The 22,471-nt window shown below is 35.5% G+C and overlaps 1 protein-coding gene across 11 annotated transcripts in view; it reads left to right on the top strand.

Moving 5' to 3' along the window:
* The window catches only part of DST (dystonin), a 445,378-nt gene extending 427,943 nt beyond the window's left edge, over window positions 1-17,435 (top strand). For 7 of the 11 annotated variants that reach the window (XM_027852997.1, XM_027853003.1, XM_027853004.1 and 4 more), the window contains 10 exons: window positions 725-888; window positions 1,731-1,893; window positions 2,610-2,764; window positions 2,939-3,013; window positions 4,501-4,518; window positions 7,225-7,342; window positions 9,256-9,458; window positions 9,845-9,955; window positions 14,202-14,325; window positions 16,357-17,435. In XM_027852997.1, coding sequence (XP_027708798.1) covers window positions 725-888; window positions 1,731-1,893; window positions 2,610-2,764; window positions 2,939-3,013; window positions 4,501-4,518; window positions 7,225-7,342; window positions 9,256-9,458; window positions 9,845-9,955; window positions 14,202-14,325; window positions 16,357-16,619 — 1,394 coding nt within the window. In that variant the 3' untranslated portion in view covers window positions 16,620-17,435. The remainder of the gene's footprint in view (window positions 1-724; window positions 889-1,730; window positions 1,894-2,609; window positions 2,765-2,938; window positions 3,014-4,500; window positions 4,519-7,224; window positions 7,343-9,255; window positions 9,459-9,844; window positions 9,956-14,201; window positions 14,326-16,356) is intronic. The other 4 variants (XM_027852999.1, XM_027853008.1, XM_027853007.1 and 1 more) reach the window with 2 other exon arrangements.
* Window positions 17,436-22,471: the final 5,036 nt, after the last annotated feature.

The following is a 22,471-nucleotide window of genomic DNA, read 5'->3' as shown; positions in this document are numbered from 1 at the left end:
GATGAGGGAAGTAAGGCTCAAAGAGTAAATAACTTGCCCACAGTTACTTGTAGATAGAGGTACATTCCACCATTAGTTCTTCATTCAAAACACGTGAAAATATTTATCATGTTTTCTCAGAGGGTCATTTAAGAAAAAAGACTCCCTAAGTGGCAACACATTAGAAGTTGAAGTTGGCTTTTTCAACTTTTTAAATGCACCTGTTAAGCATTTTATTAAAAAAAAATTTAACTGACCTTTTGTCACTTAGACTTTCGTTTTGTTAGCATGGCCACTCAATTCACACATCTTATTTTGAGCTAGAGTTTGTGCAATATTATTCTGGTTTTTTCCTTTTCCTTGAGATCCCTTACAATAATGGTGGGCAACTAAGGAAATTCAGTTGCTTGGCCACATGGAGGAGGAAGGTTTCAATTTTTATCATTTAAATGATAGGATTCCTATCTTGATCAAGAGTGCCATCAGCAGGTTCCACAGGATTTAAGTGCATATATCTATACCTCCATAGTTATAAGCATCAGGGACTCCTTAGTAAGTACAAGATCATAGAACATCAATTTTAACTCTCACATAGATAAGAGCATCTCTACTGACAGTGCTGAGCTAGTGAGTCAATTCAGCACCGAGTTAGATGGGGAAAGGGCCAAATTTTGATACAATGGTTAGTCCCATTTGAGAACTCAGGCATTTGTGCCATACTAATTTGAATTATTTTTTTTAATAGGGAAGCGTTCCCCAACATCAAGCTTGTATCCTTCTGGATCACAGACACAAATTGAAACAAAGAATCCCAGGGTAAACTTATTAGTGAGTAAATGGCAGCAAGTCTGGCTTCTAGCTTTGGAAAGAAGAAGAAAACTTAATGATGCCTTGGACAGACTGGAGGAGGTTAGCTAATTGTGTTTCACATAAAATTGTCACATTTCATCATGATTGTTTAGTTGTTATTGTGTCATAGTTGAACAAATTCTAGATGTTCATGTGCAAAAGTTTTATTAAAGCCTAAAAATAGTTACCTCTTTTTTTTTTTACAGAAAATGTGTATAATTCAACATTTAAAAACTAATAATGTTGGAACTAATTTGTTTTATGTGCAAGAAAGCCCAAGTTTTAAGTAATTATTAGTCTGAAGTATATATTTTAAAGGTATATATTTGAGATATCTTGCAACTCTAGGGTATTTTTTTAGATATGTCAATACACCTATCAGAAGTGGAAAGATACGATTTTGAGAACAATGAGTGTGGGGTCAGGAATTCTACGTATGAGAAAATATTCTGTGATCCAGAGAAGGTATGGGAGAGGGTCAGACAATAGAGAAGAGATCCTCGAACTAGCAAATGAAAAGTTATTTGTTATATAGAAACTGTTACTTCTAGCAGTCACAGTGCTTTTGCTAGATAGATTACAATGCTCAGCATGATGACTGCCAACTTGACTAGATTGTTACAAAGCGTTTTCAACTACATTTTGGGATATTTTTAAAATTTTGTTAGAAGGAGTTGGCAATTTAATAAAACGTAAAGTTCAATGAACTTTATAGAAATTTGTTTTACAAGTTTCATTCAGCAGCATTTTTTTCTCTGAAATGAGTGATATCTGTAGTGTCTAGATTACAAGTGTTCTCCTAAAGGACTTTTCTATCAGCTTCACTAGCAGACTACAGATAAAATTAAGCTTTAATCATCTTAATATGAAAACAAGCACCAAATTATGTCCCCCCTCTACAGCTGAAAGAATTTGCCAACTTTGATTTTGATATCTGGCGTAAAAAATACATGCGGTGGATGAATCATAAGAAATCTCGAGTAATGGACTTCTTCAGGCGGATCGATAAAGATCAGGATGGAAAAATAACACGACAAGAATTTATTGATGGAATTCTTTCTTCCAGTAAGTGAGGCTGTTGTCAAAATAGTACTTTAGAATATACATAGAATTGAAATATTTTTATGTACCTATGTTATAAATTATTGCCTTTATAGTTTCTAGTAAAGTCAGTTCCTTCCTAAGGAAAATGACATTTTATAAATAGTACCTGAATTTATTAGACCACTTCCTTATATTCTTATCTCCTATATTTTATGATCACATCAGAAATAGAAACTAGAATCTACTCAAACAAGTATTATGAAAAGTCTAAAAATATAGCTCCTATAATCCCTGTCTCAAGCATATTTCTGTTAATTTACTTTCTGTAAACAACTGAGTTAGTGAATACCTAACCCATGGATATTCAGGAATTCTAAAAAAATAGTTGTTGTTCATATTGTTTAAAATTCATTTAAGTTATTACATTGAATTATGAAATCAATTAAGTTACTTTAAATTAAGCTAGGTGTATATTTATAATAAATTAATTTATGGTGGTTGAATTTCAAAAATCAATGAACATTTACTAAGCATTTACTACATGCCGGTTATTGTCTTAGGTCCTGGGCATACAAAGACAAAAATGAAACAGTTCTTGTCCTCGTGGAACAAAATGATGGTCACCTGGTTTTATAATTTGGCCACCACAGCAGGTCATCTAGTGGCATAGAGATTGCCCAAATTAAATTACAAATCAATTTGAAGGGTATTTCTGTTGTATGTGTTTTTGTGGATAGAATTCCCAACCAGTCGCCTGGAAATGAGCGCAGTTGCTGATATCTTTGATAGAGATGGTGATGGCTACATTGACTACTACGAATTTGTTGCAGCACTCCATCCCAATAAGGATGCTTATAAGCCTCTGACAGATGCAGACAAAATTGAAGATGAGGTACCCATTCTATTTCTATCATGTACAGTCTTGTATAGCATCCTGCCAAGATCACCCGCACAACTCATTCTGTCATTTTATTTGCTTCCATGTTTTGTAGTTGTGCCAAAATGTTGCAGTCTCCAAAGTGTAATGTTGGCATTGAAATGAATGTTTCAATCATGTTTTTGGCAGGTGACAAGGCAGGTAGCTAAATGTAAATGTGCAAAACGATTCCAAGTGGAACAGATTGGAGATAACAAATACAGGGTAAGTTTCCCTAAATAGCACCTTGGTTCTTTGATGTCAAATATGATCCACAATTTATATTTTCACCAGTATCTTACACATTTATTTTTATACCATTGCAATATTACATAGTGGTCATCTTTTCTAGTTTCAGATCTGGGAAGTTCATGAATTATATATTTTCTAGACAGATTTCTTCAGAATATCTGCAGAGCTCCTGATGACTTTATGGCTGGGGGGGAAATATATATTATATATTATATGTATACATATATACATACATATATTAGAAAATATATAAATATGTACTTATATTTATATCTATATATTATATATTGCCATATATCTGTATACACATATTTATGTGTGTACATGTAATCATTCATTCATTCATGGTATTCTTTTGTACTTCAAGTATCTATGATTTCAGTGGTGTGGGTACATACTTCCTCAATGAGGAAGTGAGATGATTTAGCAAGTATTTTCATAATTTGCTGTGTCCAGACGTCTCATCATCTGGAGGCAATCTGCTGGTTCCAAGGCTTGTCCTGAGAAGGCAAATTTGGTCTGTTGCCAGACCTGTATCAGAGCTTTGCAGTTTGGTAGGAGCTGCCGCAACACTTGCTCACCTCTGATGTAGCCATTAAAAATAGATCACCTCCACATCATGATGATGCATTGGAATATAACTTTAGTAGAGGATTTATATTACACAATAATGCCTTAATCCTGTATCATTTTCTTGTTTCCCAACCTCATTTTTCGGAATTCAAGTATGTTAAGGTTAACCAAAGTCAGAGCCATAAAATTATTCTTGAATTGTCCAACTTAGTATGGTATAGTGAAAAGGACAGAAAGTCTGGGTTGGAATTCCAGTTCTTCTACTTGCTAGCTTTGTGACCTTAGGGAAATCACTGATGAAGCAATCTAAGCCTCAGTTTCCTCCTCCATGAGGGGATAATCATAGTGACCCTAACTACTTCATAGAATTAATGGGATGTTTTTGAAAGTGCTATTTAAAAGGCATTATTGTGTACAGTATGGAAATGATTACAATATATATGAATGGAATTTTTCTCAGTAGTTGAGAATTATTTTGTATTTATTCAGAATCAGAAAAATTAGAGATATCTTCTTCAGTATAATTCCATTAAGGAATATTGTCATCATCATCCATTTTCTTTCTCTCCTCATTTAAAAAAATCACAGTTACATATTCATTTAGTAGCTAGGAAAGAAATATGCTGGGTTTCCCCCAAACACAATAATTTTTACATGTAAAACTGTGAACATATTTATGTGAAAATTTAAAGAACTACTGATGGAGAAGAATTCAAGATTAATTTTGAATTGAATATTTGGACAATTGGATATCCACCCATCTCTAACTAGGTACAATATTTAGAAGCCTAGAGTGTCACAGAGTGTGTTTATGTTTTTTTGGAGTCATGTAGTAAGTTTCCTATTAAACTAATTGTGTCTTTCTTCCATTTTTCATTTCTTATCAGTTCTTCCTGGGAAATCAGGTATAAACCAATGAAATGTATTCTTGAGTTCCCAATGGTGTTTTATATTTTTTTTAATCCATAGTCATTAAAGCTTGCCATGGCTCATCTTTCCCCATGCTGTTGATTAGCTGTGGTGTTTTTGTAACTACTCAAAGGATCCCTGATCTGGGATCCCTTTTTCTGCCTTTTGTCTCAGCGAGGAGATTACTTTTAAGGGAACCAGATAATGGACAGCAATTTGGCACATGTTTTTGGTCTCCCAAACATAACCTGTAGCTTCTTTTTCATTATTATTATTAGCATATCTTATGGGGATAGGCACTTGCTAGTATAAATTATATAGTATTCCATTAGTTTCTGAAACCTTAAAATATGGTATCTAGGAATTAGGAAAGGATCAACATCAAGCCAGTTTGTCAGGAAAATATACTTGCAGAGAAATAAAAATTCTTGAAAACACCTAACAATGAGTAGTTTTTCACTCTGCATTGTGGAAAACACAATATACTGTGACTAGAGAGGTGTCTCTCAAAATTTTATAAATAGCACATGAGATATTCTTTAGTCATTCATATTTAATAATGCTTTCCATTATAATTATTAAACTACTTATACTTCTCTCTTATTGCAGGTGAAATAAATTATTTAAAATTTTTCTGATAAATTTTTAATGATTTGTTTAACCCTTAATTAATATTATATACCATCTCTGTCTCATATTACCTGGGTCAGTAAAGGAGTGTATTACTGAAGCAAAATATTTCATCACATAAGAGAAAGATACTCATGTCATAAGGTTCAGCACCAACCATATTGACACAACAGTTACGAGCAAAAGCAGCAGGTTCGATAGGAGATCCTATCTCTTTGTTCTTGGCTTACCATCGAGTGACTGTAATACTTTTGAATAGGAAATAGAAGGAACAAAGTTAGGGGAATTTTAAGCAAAATAAGAACTCAATTCTTTAGTAAGATTTGAATGAATTGCCCATAAATTATTTGTATTTTAAACTTATCCCAAAAAGCCTGATTTGATTATAACTCATGGACCAAAAAATCTTTTATGTTGTCTGGTTCCCCAAGGTAATATTCCTTACTCCCATCCTTACCCTTTGCTTATCAGCACTGAAGGTCTTCTAACAAAAAGAAATGTGTGTTCTTGCTTTCAAATGTTAATTTACATTTCAGGATCACATACTTTAGAAGTATTGTTAAGTTCCCAAGGTTAAAAAAAAAATTGGTTTCAGCAGCAACAAATTGAAACTATTAGAAAGTTAAAGGCACTGGACCCTGAACTGGAGCTTTGTGTATGCTTGTGATGCCCTTCAGAAATTTCAGAATCTGAAATGAGATCTGTTTGAATTTTGCTTTGAGGTCTGTTTCAATTTGAAATTAAAACATGTAAAGTTGTAGGGGTTCTTTTCTATTGAAAACAATGTTTCCTAATTTATCTGTCATGAACTGTCCATACTTAAAACATCTCAAATGTATTTCATTTGATTGATTGAAACTAGTTCAGTTTCTTTAATTCTTCAGTTTGTGCTGAGCTTTGCTGGAAAGGCACCTGTGCAGATTGGCATGGGAGTTTTCACACATCACACATAAATCTTTTAGAAACAGACTTAAAGTCATGAAACCATTACTAATGGGTAGTGAGTGAACATTACTCACTAGCAACTTGATTCCAAGAGAGAATTTGTAACATGGCCTAGTAAATAAATGTTGGAAGGGCATATGAAAGTTGTCAATTTATAGGGCATCTAGGTGGTGTAGTGAAAAGACTATAAAACTGGGAGTCAAGATCTGAGTTTGAATTTTACTGTAGATACTCACTAGCTGTGTGATCTAGCCAAGGCACTTAACTGTGCTGTGCCTCAGTTTCCTCATTTAAAAATGGGGATAATAATAGCACCTACCTCGCAAGGGTTGGTGTGAGATGAAATAAGGAAATAAATACATCTAAAGTGCTTTGGAAATCTTAAAGCAATATACAATGGTACCTATCATAAATATTATGTCAGAGTAAAACCCAACTGATTATATGTTAATCCAGTCTTGAAAATTAGTTTAAAAGATATTCCTAGTAGTAGGCATTCTGTATTACCTTAAAAATTTCAATCACTCCTTCCTCTCCTACCCATATTTACCATTGATTCTGTCTTCTAGCCAAATGTCATTGTCCTATCAGCTCATCACTAGATGAAAAAGAATGAAAAAATATAAACAGATTTCCCCCTGTATTTCTAGACAAAACTTAAGTTTAATTATACTGGAAAGAAAAGTCAAAGTATATTAATTTTTTCTTCAGTCATATTTCTTTGAGGACAATCCTTATTTCTTTTGAACTCAAGAGAATGTGGGCCAGAGCTTATTTTCATAGCTGCTTCAACCCCTAGAAATGATGACTAAATGTAATTTAAAAAATAATTTTCTTACTAATGGCTTCCTATAATGAGAAAGAAATAATCTTCAAGAAACAAAATGAGTCTTAGTAGCCTTTTTTTCCCCTTTTGCTATGCTTTTCCTGTCATCTAAATCAGCATGCAGCAGAGTCTAATGCAGATCATTTATTATGCAAATCATTTTCTGAGATTTTACTAATAATTGTGAATTAAAACAAGAAATTGAAATTGGTTGCTTAAGCTATTGGGGCCTAAATACCATGTTTTAAGTGAGAGGCATTATTAAAAACCATAGCTTGCTTTTTTTTTTTAACTTGTACAGTTTGGTGACTCCCAACAACTTCGTCTTGTCCGCATCTTACGAAGTACTGTGATGGTTCGTGTTGGAGGTGGATGGATGGCACTTGATGAGTTCTTAGTGAAAAATGATCCTTGTAGGGGTAAGGCAATCCTCATGTAATGTATAATGAAAACATACAAGAAGTTATTACTTACAAAATTATATGAAGTATTTTGTGGGTATAGCTTCAGTTGTTTATTTATTCCAACAGTGAATGTTTCACATTGGTCTTTCTTTGTCAGCCTAAAGTTCTCAAAAGAACTCGTGGCAGTCATGTAAACCATACTCTTTCCATTGTTTTGACCTCTTATGGCTAATCACACCATAGGAAGGCAGCAAAAGTACTAGAATAGGTCTTTTTAAAGAGACGTGTCCCTCCCTGCTTTTAGAAATTTTCAGTAGGAACAAAAAAGCTAACTAGTGAAAAGGCAAAGAGCTTTTTACCAAAAAAAAAAAAATCCTTAATAAAATAGTTGACAGTATTGTTTTCTCTCTCTTGGTGTTTTAATCTGATAGATCATTTTTATCCCAACTTTAAAACCTGCTGCCAACAGTACCTAATCTTCACCAGCTGGAGATACTTAAAACAGAACATGCTGGTTATTGCACTTTCACCTGAGTAAAACCCTTTGCAGAGTAAATTCAATTAAAATAGATAGGAACTCACTGCAGGAAAAATTTATGCTAGCACATGGAGTAAAGTGAGGTTCAGACAGTTGTGAATAAAATAGTCACTCCCTCCTTTTTACTCTCATTCACCCCTTTCTCTTGTGGCCCCTGTTACAAAAACCAACTGTTAACATATATTACCTTTTATGGGGTTGGTTGTTAGAAAGCCAGTCATAGAGTAACCGCAGGTAATTCTTTTTCCCTCAAAGGAAAAGTTGTTTGTTTTTTTTTCCCTTTGTACTAAGGGAACTCTTATTCTGGAATGTGTCCTAACAGCCCAGAAGTAGAAGTCCTTTGCATATTCAACTGCTGTACTTGTTTTCTTCTCCTGCTAACGAGATTCTTTAATGTGATCGGTATCCTATGTCATTTTTTCTAGTTCATCATCATGGGAGTAAAATGTTACGTTCGGAATCAAACTCTTCAATTACTACTACTCAGCCTACTATAGGTTGGCAACCTCTCCCTTCACCTCTGCCCTCTTTCTTTTTCTCTTTCCTTCTTTCACATTCTTGCTTTGATTATTTTTTCTTTTTAATAACATGCTTCATTCATTGTGTATGGCTTAACAGATATCCAACTGGGCTGGTGCTTTTAAGTTGAGTATCCAAAAATTTGACACACTAAAGGTGTGTTACAAATACAATGATCATCTACGCTGATGAAATACAGTGCTAACACGTTGCTCATCCAGTTCTTGTGGAATGTTTTCTGTGTGCATATGTGTTTGTATAAATGGTGCACCACTGATTATTTCATTGAAGTTTGGATCTGGTATTTGTTACTGCATGTTGGTAAAGCTTACTTTCTCAAGGTGCCAAATGAAAATACGGCTATTTTACCTGAATGTAGAAAAACCTGTAACTTAATTTTATGTGGTGGTTTCAATTAACAAGCCACCTCTCATTCTTTTGTAATATTATGGGATAAATTAAATATTTGTAAAACTACTGGCGATTTCTTTACCCCTTATGGTACATGCAAGACACAGTCCCTGACTAATGGACTAGCCATCCAAGTGTGGTGAAACAGGTAATGAAATCTACGCATCAGTGACTGATGGATTAAGGATATTTTAGCATGTGGGCTTTCCATTTTCATGCTGACTCTTAAATAGTGAGTTGTTCTTGCTGGTGTGAAGTGTTAGAGTAAGCACGCTCTCCTTTTGTACGTGCCTATGTCCAAAAGGAATGCATTATAGAGTGATGCATTTGACTTTTTGTTGAGCGGGGTTGGAGCTAGCATGGCAAAAAAGAATTTTTTTGAAATATGTTGACCAGTGGGCTCATTGAATTTCTCCTCTTCAATTAAATGCCTCTTCCCCCTCTCCCGTATATACTTCAGCTAAAGGAAGAACAAACATGGAACTCCGTGAAAAGTTCATTTTAGCAGATGGTGCCAGTCAGACAGCTATGGCAGCTTTCCGACCCAGGGGGAGGAGATCACGGCCATCATCCAGAGGAGCTTCCCCCAATAGATCAACTTCAATGTCCAGCCCTGCTGGTCAGATGGCCTCACCTCAGGCCCCCATGATGAGCACTCCAAAGGTAAGAGTCAATTCAGGAAATGTTTTTCTCTGTTGGAATAACTAGATTCATCATGACCTCAAATGCTAAGTTGATCTTCTCAGAGTCAAGCTAGATTGGTCAGAGTTTCAGTTTCTCATGTGAAATGGTGTACAGAAATGTTATTCTTATGGTGCTTTTAGAATTACAAAGAAAGCTATTTACTTAGGTGCTATTTTTATAGGTACTTGGATTCATTTTTGAAAATCTCATTTTCGTGTATGATTTGCCATCTTACTTTTCTGCTTATTTTAATTATGTCCACTCCTGCTGTGAATTGTGATCTCTTTGCTTTAGTGATCTTTTTGTATAGTTTTGCTTTTTTCTCCTGCTGTCCTTTACATTTGATTTGCCATTGTTTCATACAGATAGTCCAGCCTTTAATACGCAATTATGGTAAACCATGGTTGACAAACAGCAAAACGTCAACTCCTTCTAAACCAGCAGAATCCTCAGACTTTCAAGTGTCATCTGCAGAGGTATAGTAAGGACCTAGACTCTAGACTGATCAACTTCTTTAAAACTAACAGGCCACTAATTAACATGCACTCTCTTTTTGGTTTGTATGTATGGAATCACAACTCCCTTCATTTTAAACTTCTAAAGAATGAATATCTTCTTTCCTCTGCCTTTTTCCTATCTTCAGTTCTTCTTTCCTTGTATCAAAATGTTTGGTGTTATAATTTTATGCCTAAAGCTTCTTCTCCAAACCATTTTCAAGAAATTCATCACCTTCGAAATTATTACTCTATTTCTCTGAGCTTACAAACATAATATTTGTAGGAAAGGTTACCAGTGAGAAGAATTAGAATCAGCATTTCTTGCTTCTCATGGCATCCATGACCCAGGGCACACTTACACATTCACAACTGCCAAGGTCATTCAGTGTATTTCCCTTGAAGGCTAAAGGTGATTCAAAATCCATTTACAAAATTTTATTTCTTCTTAAGAAACGTGCAGTATGTGAATTAACTGAAAATAAAATTTATACACAAAGATGTGTAGTTTTTGCCTTGAAAATCTTCTCACCTGAAGTTTTATAACTATGTTTTCCTATCCAGTTTCAGTGCTGACCATCAGTTCTAGGAGACAAAAGACTGCTTATTCTGATGAGCTAGAAAAAGTTGCCACCCAGAATAACTTAGAGGGCAAACGCTATGTAATGGCACTTTTCTCTCAAGGAGAAATTGGGGAGAAGTAAAAAGGCAGGTTCTCCATCTAGTAGATCATTTTTGCTCCTTGACCATTACTCCAAATCACTGCAATTACACAAGGGGAAAGTTGTATTACAAGTCTTCAAAGACATCTGTGACTTATAGAGTGAATGGAGTAGGTGTGAAATTATTGCAAAGTCAGCTCTCCATTATTCACAACATGTAAGGGGAATAGTGTCTCATGGGAAGAGGGAATAAAAGTTATCTGACATTGACAGATTTTTCATTTACATGAATTAGCTACTGAGGCTCCTTCCTTCATATAAAAATCTGTCACATAACCTACACAATCTATAGATTTCATTCAGATAATAGGGAGTTGACTGCATATGAATTCTTCTAAGACTAAAAAGCATGAATAAACTAACATTTCTTAAAATAATGCATACTTTTTTTGTGGGGAAAAGAGAGGTCCATACTTGGAATTTTATTAGAATGGGAGAGCTCCCAGGATGGAAACTCTCTCCATCATTGCAATCAGTAGATCTTTTGTTACTTGGCTTCAGAAAGTGTCTTGCCCGTTTTCACACAGACTGAATTTTTCAGAGGCAGGTCTTGAATCCAGGTCTTACTGACTCCAAAGCCAGCCATCTGTCTACTAAGCTTACTCTCTTATTACAAACTTGGGCAGCAGCTAATCACATGACTAAGTAAACATACTGTTTAGAAAATTCTCATAACTTTTGTGTTTGGCAGTTCATGAGAAGGACCACTCATATAATTATTCTCTTACTTTTTATACAGAATCATTGCATTTCAACAATTCCTTCTTTCAAAGTTAGAAGAGGTCTTAGCAGCCATATCCAAAAAACCAACCGATATCCAAAAAAAGTAACTGTACTACAGCATACCTAATAAATGGTGATTCAATCTTTGCTTCAAGCTCTTCAGTGAGAAGAAGCTCCTTACGTGTTGAGACAACTTGTTCCGCTTTTGGACAGTTCTAATGTGAGGAAATTTTTCATCAGTTTGCCTCTTGGAAATTTCCATAGATCTGCTTGCTGAGGCTAAATTGAATAATTCTGATATTTTTCTCCACATAACAGCCTTTAAGGTATTTAAGGATGAATTTGGTTCTCCCTACCCCCAATCAAATATTATCTTTCGCTGGCTAAATAGCCCCAGTTCATTCAAAGGACCCTAATATTGCATGGCCACTTATGTACATCATCCTTATCATCCTTCCTAAAATATGGTGCCAGAAACTGATAACAATACTCCAGATGTGTTCTGATCAGGGCGGAGTATCATGGGATGATTATCTCCTATTTTAGAGTTAGAAGGAATTTATGGACCACCTAGTCAGACTGCCTCATGTTACTGTTGAAGAAATAAAATCTAAGAGAAGTGAAATTGCTTGTCAAATTTGTACAGTGCTTTATAGATTTTCAGTATTTGATTTCTTTCACTGTCACAACCACCTTGTGAAATGGGTAATTTGATAGATGAAAGGATCTGCAAACATCAAGTTTAAGTGAATTGTCCAAAGTCACATAGCTAACCACCATAAACTTTAAGTGTGTCTATGTATAATATCTACCATTATTCCTAATACTTTAAAGTATATGTGATTTCATTAATGTGGGTGCTCCCTTCGCTTACACAGATTGCATTGCACCTCCATGTTTCATAAGTTGGTATAGCCCTCCCCCACAAAAAATTCATTATTTAATGGCCAGCATTCCACTGATGAGCCCCTCAGAACTTAAGTAGGCCAGTCCTTAGACAACAGCAAGCCACACTCAAAACCTTTTCCAGCTGATTAGGGCATGCCAGAACTTGCACCTCATTGGTATAGAGAATGGTCACTTTTGTGTCATAATGAGGTATGGGATTGTAGTGAAATATTTTGCTACTAGGGAGGCAGCATGGTGTGGTGGAGAGAATACTAGATTTGGGGTTTTGACCTGGGTCCAAATTCTAGCTCTGCTACTTATTACTGAGTCATTTATTCTCTGTCTGGTCCTTAGTTTCTTTATAAAATGAAGGGTTTGGATTTGATCTCTAAGGTCCCTTTAAGCCTGAAATCTATGATGCTGTATTGAGTAAAATTCACTTAGAACTATATGGTACATTTGGGGAAAATGCTTTTAATACCAGAAATCTTTTATCATAGAGAGGCAGAATGGTTTAGTGGAAGAAAAATCTGGATTTGGAGTCAGAGAGCCTGTTTTTGAACCCAGTTCTCTGCTACTTATGATCTATGTAACTTTAAGAAATCAGTTGATCTCTTGTAGGCCTCAGTTTCCTCACCTTTAAAATGAGGGAGTATACTTGGCCTTTTAAGTTCCCTTGCATCAAGTCTGTGATCTTAAGATCCTACTGTAGCATAAATTAAGAAATTTCTTAAATGGTTCCATTTATATAATTACATTCTTAAGTAATTTCATTTTATGCCATATTATGCCATGGTGCTTTTCATTTTAATTGATGTGACATCATCTAATTACCATTCTAATTTTTGAAAATACCAGAAAAGAAGTTCATTAGGCTAATAAAAATATCACATTTCCTCACCAGAAAAGAAAATCCAGGCAACCCTGGAAGCCAAGAATCTTTTCTGTGCTATGCAGAGCTTTGTAAATGTGTTTGATAGAGAGAAATATAACCAGCACCCATAACTATTTGTAAAGATTAACTCCCTTTGAATAATTCACTGCATGTAAATAAACTCTTACACGTCTAAGAAGCTTGTTTGTTTGTCTTAACTATATGATTGGGAAATGTGATTCTGGGAAGACACACTGAAAACATGTCCAATATCCAAGGGAAAAAATGGGCTTAAAAGGTTTAGTTGTTTTTTTTTAAACTTTTTACTAAAATACAGCAATTATAGTTGCAAGATTTTTTCATTTGGGTTTTCTGCAAACTCCAGTGTGAATCTTAAAAGAAGCCTCACTCACTTTTGCCCAGGTGTTTATCATACATGTGGAGACCATAGTTATATTAAATTCTGAATTAAACTTTAAGTATCAAGTGTGAAAATCTCAGTGTGATCAGGCCATTGCCCCAGAAGACTCTGTCCACATACTCAAGTATGGCAACATCATTTCATGGATTTCCAAACAAACTAGAAGAGGTTGGTTGCCCAGCATTTATATATGTGTGGATGAACCTTTAATTATTCTTTAAAATCTGTGGTAAATACATGTATTCGTATTTTATGACATTTAATGGGATATGCAGACTCCACTGCTGTCCTCACAGATTGACTTGGACTTCTTGTTATAGCTGCCTTACTCATTATGGTCAGGCTTTACTTTCTCAATGTTCTGGTTTTTTTCTTTCACCAAAATCATATTTTGTTCAGAAGTTTCTCATTGAATTTAGGGAAGAGGTATGCAAATCCACCACTTAGTTTAGATGAAATTCGCTGCTTATTTTTCTTGCCTTCTCCCGTGAAGTCTGTGGAAACTATATGGGAAAGAGAACTGTGAAATGAAAGGTATTGGTGTTGGATTAGCACGGGCTAGGACTGGTACCATGAAATACTTTCTATTGGTCACTGCAGGGAACACCGATACAGGGAAGTAAGCTTCGACTTCCAGGATATTTATCAGGGAAAGGGTTCCAGTCAGGGGAGGACAGTGGATTGATAACAACTGCAGCTACCCGAGTCCGCACACAGTTTGCAGGTGAGTGCTTTTGAGTCATTGAGAGTCAGTGGCCCTTGTGAAAGTGAGAGGAATTTTTTTGGAAGAGTGAAGTCCTGTTAAATGAATGTATAAGGAAGAGATATCTTGCTATGGCACGGTAGCAAGGCAAACTAATTTCTACATGGGTATTAAGCCATCTTTCTCCCTCTGCTGAGGAAACAGTTTACGTTTTCAATGTGATGTGATACATTATTAAATTGGGACTATCACGTGGTTGTCACTGATAAGACCCATTTAACCTCACTTTTATAGATTTTATTTTATTTTTAGCCAGGCAGTGGGGTTAAGTGCCCAGGGTCACATAGCTGGTAAGTGTTATGTGTCTGAGGCCGGATTTGAACTCAGGTCCTCCTGAATCCAGGACCAGTGTGCTATTCACCTAGCTGCCCCAAACATTCCTCCGTTTTTTTTTTTTTTAAGGCAGTTGGGGTTAAGTGACTTGCTCAGGATCGCATAGCTAGTAAGTGTCAAGTGTTTGGTCTGAGGCTGGATTTGAACTCGGGTCCTCCTGACTTCAGGGTCAGTGCTCTATCCACTGCACCACCTAGCTGCCCCTATAGATTTTAAATGACTTGTTTTGAGCCTCATTGACCAACTTTTAAATTGTGCTGACATTCAAAAGAATCCATTATGTTGTTTAATTTGAATATGCAAATCCTGACAAGTCTGAAGAGTATCTAACTCTGAGAGACAGCGATGGAGTGAAAAAATAGACCGGCCTTGGAGTCAGGAAGACCAGGATTCAAGTCCTGCTTCCAATACATAGTGATTTTGTAATGATAAACAAACCACTTAACCTCTCATTTCCTTAGCCAAGAATCCAAAACACCATGACATCCCTAGACTCTTGAAATCATAGTTTAAAAACAAAACAAAACTCTCAACTCCATATTTTCTTTTATTGTTGACTGTGTGTGTGTACATATAATATAAAAGAATTCTGTGCTGTGTGTAAATAGGATTTTAGAATTATGTCAATATTTAAGATGACAAAAGGCCTTAGAAACTTTTTTTTTTAAAGCAGTCTAATAATGAACACAGTAAAACAGTTACAAAAATTTTTGGAAGTTCATAGTAAGTTGTTTCCTCTGGGTATTTGACCATTTGCCAAAAATTCGTCTTACAGCAAATTTGTTAAGTGGCATTTTTATTGAGGCTGCATTGGGACTCATTTTGCACCTTCATTATGATCGTAGGACCAATATTGCTAATAAGGGTAGAAAGACAAGTGTGACAAAGGCAAATGATTAGGTCAATTCTGACCTAGGGTACCTAGGGAGGCAACAGCTGGGTGACAGGTCTCTCCTAGTGTGAGGCATGGCAATTCTAATGACTGCTTCAGGTTTGTATTGAGCTCTTTTGGGAGCAGATAGTTAATTACCCTACTTTTTTTAAAGTGGTATCTAGATTAGATGCTCATCATCTGAATCATACTTTTAAAATACACTAGGTTAGCTTTCTCATTGAATCTGTTAATGAGTATAACAACAAAGAGTCATAATTAAGTTATGTAAAACCAGGTTCTCATTCATTATGTCTGTTTACTGTCAAATACATTTATAAATAATAGAACTATGAAGAGGAGGGTGGGAAAAGGGGAAGCACTGAACTTGAATGTATGTACTGGGCATCCTGCTTTGAACTCCAAATATATTTCAAATTCTATCACCCCAAGATAGCTAATGATGGCATTTGGTAGACCTGCACTCTCATTGCTTTCAGTGAAGAGGGTCCCAAATATTTGAGTGAATTGTTGTTGTTGTCAATTATTATCTCCTAGTAGAATGCAAAATCCATGAGGACAGGGCCTTTTTCTTTTTTATCTGTGTAATCTCAGTGTCTTGCACTTTAGTAAGTGCATAATATGTTAGATGGAATAGAATTAATTCAGTGGCTACTGGGCACCTCCTATAGGAGGGACTACCTATGTTTGAAATCAAACATGTCAGACTTCCGTGTAGGAAGCTGACAAAGTAAGACAGGACTAACGTTTCTTCTCTTTGCTCTTAGATACCAAGAGAACTCCTAGCAGGCCTGGAAGCCGAGCTGGGAGCAAAGCTGGTAGCAGGTCAAGCAGTCGCCGAGGTAGCGATGCCTCTGACTTTGATATTTCAGAAATCCAGTCTGTGTGCTCAGATATGGAGACTGTGCCTCAGACCACCAGACCAACCCCCCGAGCAGGTTCTCGATCAACCCCAGCCAAGCCTTCCAGAATCCCCACACCCCAGAGGAAATCACCTGCTAGTAAACTGGACAAGTCCACAAAAAGATAGTGCGATTGCTTCTGCTATGGGCCTTCCTTGTGCATTTACTATTTAAGTTTGTAAGATGTAAAATATGATGTAGAGATTATTGTGAGATATTGCAAGAGGTGAGTTTTAAATTCTGCAGATGGCCTTATTTTGTGTATTTATCTTGCTCTTTTACCTGTATAATTTTTTTGTTGGATATTTTGGGGGTTATACCACATCACATGTGAAGGGAAAGAGTTTTTAACAAAGACTAACATTTGTACACAGCAATGTGTAGAACTTACATGTGAAACTCAATTCCTGTATGTACAGGTAAGTCTGTGACCTGACTGAGAAGGGCCACATCACTGCATCATTAACTAACAGCTAGGGATACCTCATGACATATCTTTTTTTTTAAACATAAACAGCCGTCAAAAGCCAAAAGACACAAAATGATCTATTTTAAGATTATTAAAATGAACTACAAAAGATGGGTGACAAAAAGAAAAAAACAATCATGCATACACATGTACACATACCAAAAAACCAACAACACAAAGAAATAAACAGAATCAGTCAGAGAACTCACTTCTCTGGAAGTACCTTCAAACACTTCCCAGTTCTATAAAACTCCAATACCTTGCAGCATTTCTGTGCCATTGCTTTAAATGAGGCCAGAGACCTTCTGGATATTAGAACTATTATCCTATAAGAATATCAATACAAAGTGCATTCATTTCAATTTGAGGTTTTCTTTTGCTTGACTGGATGGTAGCACTGTATCATTGAACTCATTTTGTATCAAAGCAACTTTGCTTGCAGAAAACTGAAATAAAACATGTCCCTTAACTACAATGCTATGGAATTAATTTTTTCTCCAGGAAAAAATCAGTACTACATTATTTTTATGGGTAATAATAATTTGGAGTGACCAAAAGAGACTTTTAAAAAATGAGTTGGTCTTAATTTCCCACCTTAAAAAAATTACATTCTGATATCATGTCTATATTTAATATATATGTTTTAATTTATTATGTATATTCACATAATATAGAAAATGTTAGTATGCATTTAATAAAACATATTCACTTGTACACATCATGGCATACCTTGGAACTTCTTTTGTGTTAGATATTGGCTTTATTAGAGTGACAAATTTGGAGTTAGAGTACTAGGTGTGAGTACTGCATCTCCCATTCAGTATTGGTGTCACCTTGGACAAGTCACTATTCTTCCCTGAACTTCAGTTTTCATATCTTTATGTAAAATGAGGGCTTCAGATTCTATGAGATTGATAAAGTCCCTTTCTAGGTATAAGTCTATGATCTTGTTAAAAAATGGATGATGTGTTTTTGTACTGGTATAATTGGTTAGATTTGAGACAGGTCCTAAACTGAAAATTATAGAAAAGAATATTAATAGAACATATTCTTACACACCTTCTCACCCTTATCCCATTCATTAGGGATATTGTTCAATTAGACTTTTCCTTGTTCCTTAATAGATGTTAGTGGTTAATGACCAGAATGATAGTAAATAGAGCATTGGACTTGGAATCAATATAACCTCAGTTCACGTCCTACCACTAATTCTCATTTAATCTCTTTTATTTTAGTTGCCTCATCTATAAAAAATAGGACTAGTGATACCTGCAGCACCTACCTCACAGGTCTCTGGTGAAGATTAAATGAGAGCATTTGCAAAATGCTTTGCAAACCTTAAAGTGATATCAGTGTTAAGCAATTATTATTGTTTTTAATGGAAATAATTTATTCACAAGACCTAGATCTAAGCTAAGAACCCTCTATTGATATGACAACTCTCAGCCATGAAATGGTTTTCAGTTTTCCCGATGGGATAATGTTGATCTAATATTATTGGCCAATGGAGTTTGTTAAAAGGGCTAAGGAGTTATCCTTTTGTGGGGATAGCATATGCCTGCAAAGATATTTCAAAAACAAATATAAATGAACTAACATAATAGTATTATGGACATATCTTACTCAATTTTGAATGTTTCCTCTTTTAAAGAGATATGTTTTATTTCTCATAGTAAAGTTTGATTTTAATAAGAACAGTAATGATTTGAAATGTTCAAAGGTGGTCTTGAGGAACTGTTCCTTGTCATAAAGGTTTATCTGATTATTTCTAATGAGAGTAAGGTTTAATTTTTAAAAACTGGGTTTTGTTCCTCATTTTGATCTGCTTCGCCCCCAAGAAATGTACTTAAAAAAACAACTTAGTTCCTCATACTGAGCCCTTTGTTTTAAGTTTCATTTGATACAACAGGGGTCCATTTTTCCATCATTTAATTCCTAGCACACAATGTCAGTTTCCAAAACGTAAATGAATCAACCATCATTTATTTTACTATGTGCTAGATCCCATGATTAACATTGGGACAAAAGCAAAGTAGTCTCCATCCTCAAGAAGCTTATGTTCTAAACAAGAAAGACAACATGCACATGCAGTAATCCTTTCCACACTGACTTTCCCCATCACAGTTTTGATATATCATGGGTCAGCCCAAGAAATTATATGGGAATTTTTTGAGAGTTTTGCGGAAGCCACAGATGACATTGTGAAGGCCAGCAGACAACACAGAACAAGTTTAGAAACTCCAGAAATGCACAAAATCTATGTATAGTATTGTGTAATATCAACATCTTATCTTTTAATACCATAGTAATTCAAACTTCTTCTCTGGTACGAAGAGAAGGGAAAATTTTACACGGATTTTCCAGATTGTAGGTGTGCTACACCCCTCACCCTTGCAATGTGGAAGGGATAACTATTTATGTGTGCAATAAAAAGGTCACTTTTTTGTGGGAGAGTCACTTACAGTTAGGGAGGTGTTGGGAAAAGCTTCTTATATATGTAAAGAACATTGTAAATCTGAAAGCATTATATAAATGTTAGCTATTATTAGGTAGAAGGTGACTCTTAAATCTTGAAGGAAATCAGGCCAACATCACTGGACAGTGGAATATAGATTCCATTAAGGCAAGTGAAGTGTTAAAGAGGCTGCATGACTCATATTTCAAAATAACCATTTACTTTTGAAAATGAAATTCTTTAATATTAGAATATCCTTTGGGGGTATTAGAATAGGCAATGAGGAAATAAAATGATCACTCTTTGTAGATAATATGATGGTATACTTTCAGAATCCTAGAGAATCACCTAAAAAAACTAGTTGAAATAATTATCTACTTCACCAAAGTTGTAAGATATAAAATAAACCATAAATCACCAGTATTTCTATATATTACCAAGAAAGTCCAGCAGGAAGAGATAGAAAGAGAGATTCCATTTAAAGTAACTTTGGACCTTATAAAATACCACCAAAAAAAAGAGGGGTGCCAGGGATTAGCAGTACCAGATCTCAAACTATACTACAAAACCATAATTGTCAAAACAATTTGGTATTGGGTAAGAAATAGAAAAGTTGATCAGTGGAACAGATTAGTCACCCAAAACAAATGACCACAATAACATAGTGTTTGATAAAATCAAAGATCCCAGATATTGGGGCAAGAACTCACTATTCAACAAAAATTTTTGGGAAAACTGGAAAGTAGTCTGGCAGAAAGTAGGTATAGACTAACATCTTACACCATATTCAAAGATAAACCCAAAATGAATGTATGATTTAGATATAAAAAAGTGACACCATAAGCAAAGTAGTGGCCAATGCCAATTCCAAATGGGGTATGATGAAACATTCTATCCAATTCCATATTAGAGTTATTGGATTCAGAGAACAGATTGGAGAATATTCTTCCTTCCTTTCCATACTGTTGCTCTCTCATCCTCTCCCCACCCTCGCCAGAATTCAGAATTCATCTTGCATGACTTTAAATATTTGTAATGGATTTTTTTCTTTCTCAATGGGTGGAGGAGGGGAAGGAAGAGGGAGAGAATTCAGACCTGAAAATAAAATTGAATCTAAAAATATATTAATACATAAAACAAAAAAATATGTAAAGCCTTTTGCAAATCTTAAGAGGCTACATGAATACAGATATTACTATTATTATCATTATTATTATCTTCTGTCTATATAACCCATGGCATATATGTATTCTCTCTGTAATTTACTGGCCTCCAGTTCACTCTCCTTTTTCAAGTCATTTAGTACCTGTCTCACAGTGTTCCCATATACCCCATTGCTTGTACTCCTATTTGGGGACTTCAGTATACACAATGAAATCTCTTTGTCCTCCCAGCTCATCTCTATTCCTATCAATGATCTACTTAGTGTCCCAAATCCCATTATCATTCATAATTTTGGCACTGGCATGATTTTGAACTATGAAATTCCTTTCTGTTACATTCTGTCTTTTCATATTTCTATCTGCCTTATTCATCCTAAACCTATTTATTCCTCCTCAGTATAATCTCTGGTTTCTCCATCCTTCTATATACTTCCAGGTCATAACCTTTGCTTTGGCCTCACTGTCCTCCCTTCAAAATATATATTTTTTTGCAGATAAAGATATATTGCTTTTATTTGTGTATTTGCTCTGAATGAGTAGACTATAGTATGGAGGACAAAGGAATCGGGACAAATAGCCTTGAGATCTCCGTTCTCCCCCTCCCCTTCCTCTTTGTCTTGCTTCCTCTTTTTTTCTCTCCCTCCCTTCCCCCCTTCTTAAAACAAAGAGGGGATTCACCTGTCTTGGCCTGAGTAACAAGCTCCCAAATGGAACTGCTTCAACAAACAAGTTGTTGCCAAATAATCCTGCTGCTTCTTTAGTAAGAAAAATCACTTGTTTCCTGAATGGAACTTCTGACTGTGCTGCTGTCAGCACAATTTCATTAATTTTGTTTATTGTCTGAAAGCATCATTGATAAGACAACTGTAATAATGTGTGGAAAAGAAAGGCCATAACTTCATATGCAAGTTTGGTATAATGAAAAAAAAGGCTGAACTTGAAATTATAGGACCTGGGTTCAAATTCTGACTGCCACTTACTGCCTATATGATCACTGCACTTCTTTGTGCCTCAGTTTTCTCATCTGTAGAATAATGAGATTGGACTACATGACCTCTAAGGCCCCTTCTAACTCTATGATACTAAAAACATTCAGCTTTTCTGACTTTCTGTTAGACCGTTTGGAATGGAAGTCCATAGTTCCCTGGAACCAACTCAGTGATCTCCTATGATATTTTCCCTCATCATTTGTAACAAGTTGGTCCTAACAGCAGCCTGGACTACAAAGCAGGAGAATGCCAATCACTCAACACTCAGATCCTTGATGCTATTTGCTGAGTTCTTTTTCTAGAGTCCCTTTCAATTATGAAGTGTTACATCCTCATTCCCACCCACTAAAGAGTCTCATTCCTTCCAGATCCAGTGTTTCAGTACTTACCTCAAGGTCATGGTTAAAGTAACACTTTATACTTTATCAAAATGTGGTAAAATCACAAAAAAAACTAGCAACTTGTATAATAAAATGTGACATTCCAAACATTTTTGAGCTCTAACCCCAAGGCCAACTGTATCCTCTCAGAGGCTAAAATTCATTTCTACCTTTCTGAAGCAGATAGGTGGAGAAAGCAAGAAGTTGAACTGTTTAATATGTACCTCCTGCTTCCTGGTAATAGGGGTTCAGGATCCAGTGATAGCTATTATTCAAGATACTTACCAAGACAATAGATGATTAGCTGCGCAGGGGATGATCATAGTTAGAAGTACTTGGATTGGTGGCATAGTAGGTAGAGCTCTGGGGTCTATTAGGAAGACCTTAGTTAAAATCAGACCTTAAACACCCGTTAGCTGTGTAATCATCGGCAGATCACTTAATCTCTATTGCCTCAGTTTCCTCAACTGTAAAATGAAGATTAAAAATAGTACCATACCTCCCAGGGTTGTGAGGCTCAAATG

This window comes from Vombatus ursinus, unplaced genomic scaffold (genome assembly GCF_900497805.2).
Source record: "Vombatus ursinus unplaced genomic scaffold, bare-nosed wombat genome assembly UNPS02009835.1, whole genome shotgun sequence".
NCBI lineage: Eukaryota > Metazoa > Chordata > Mammalia > Diprotodontia > Vombatidae > Vombatus > Vombatus ursinus.
This window is presented reverse-complemented; position numbering and strand designations above follow the sequence as displayed.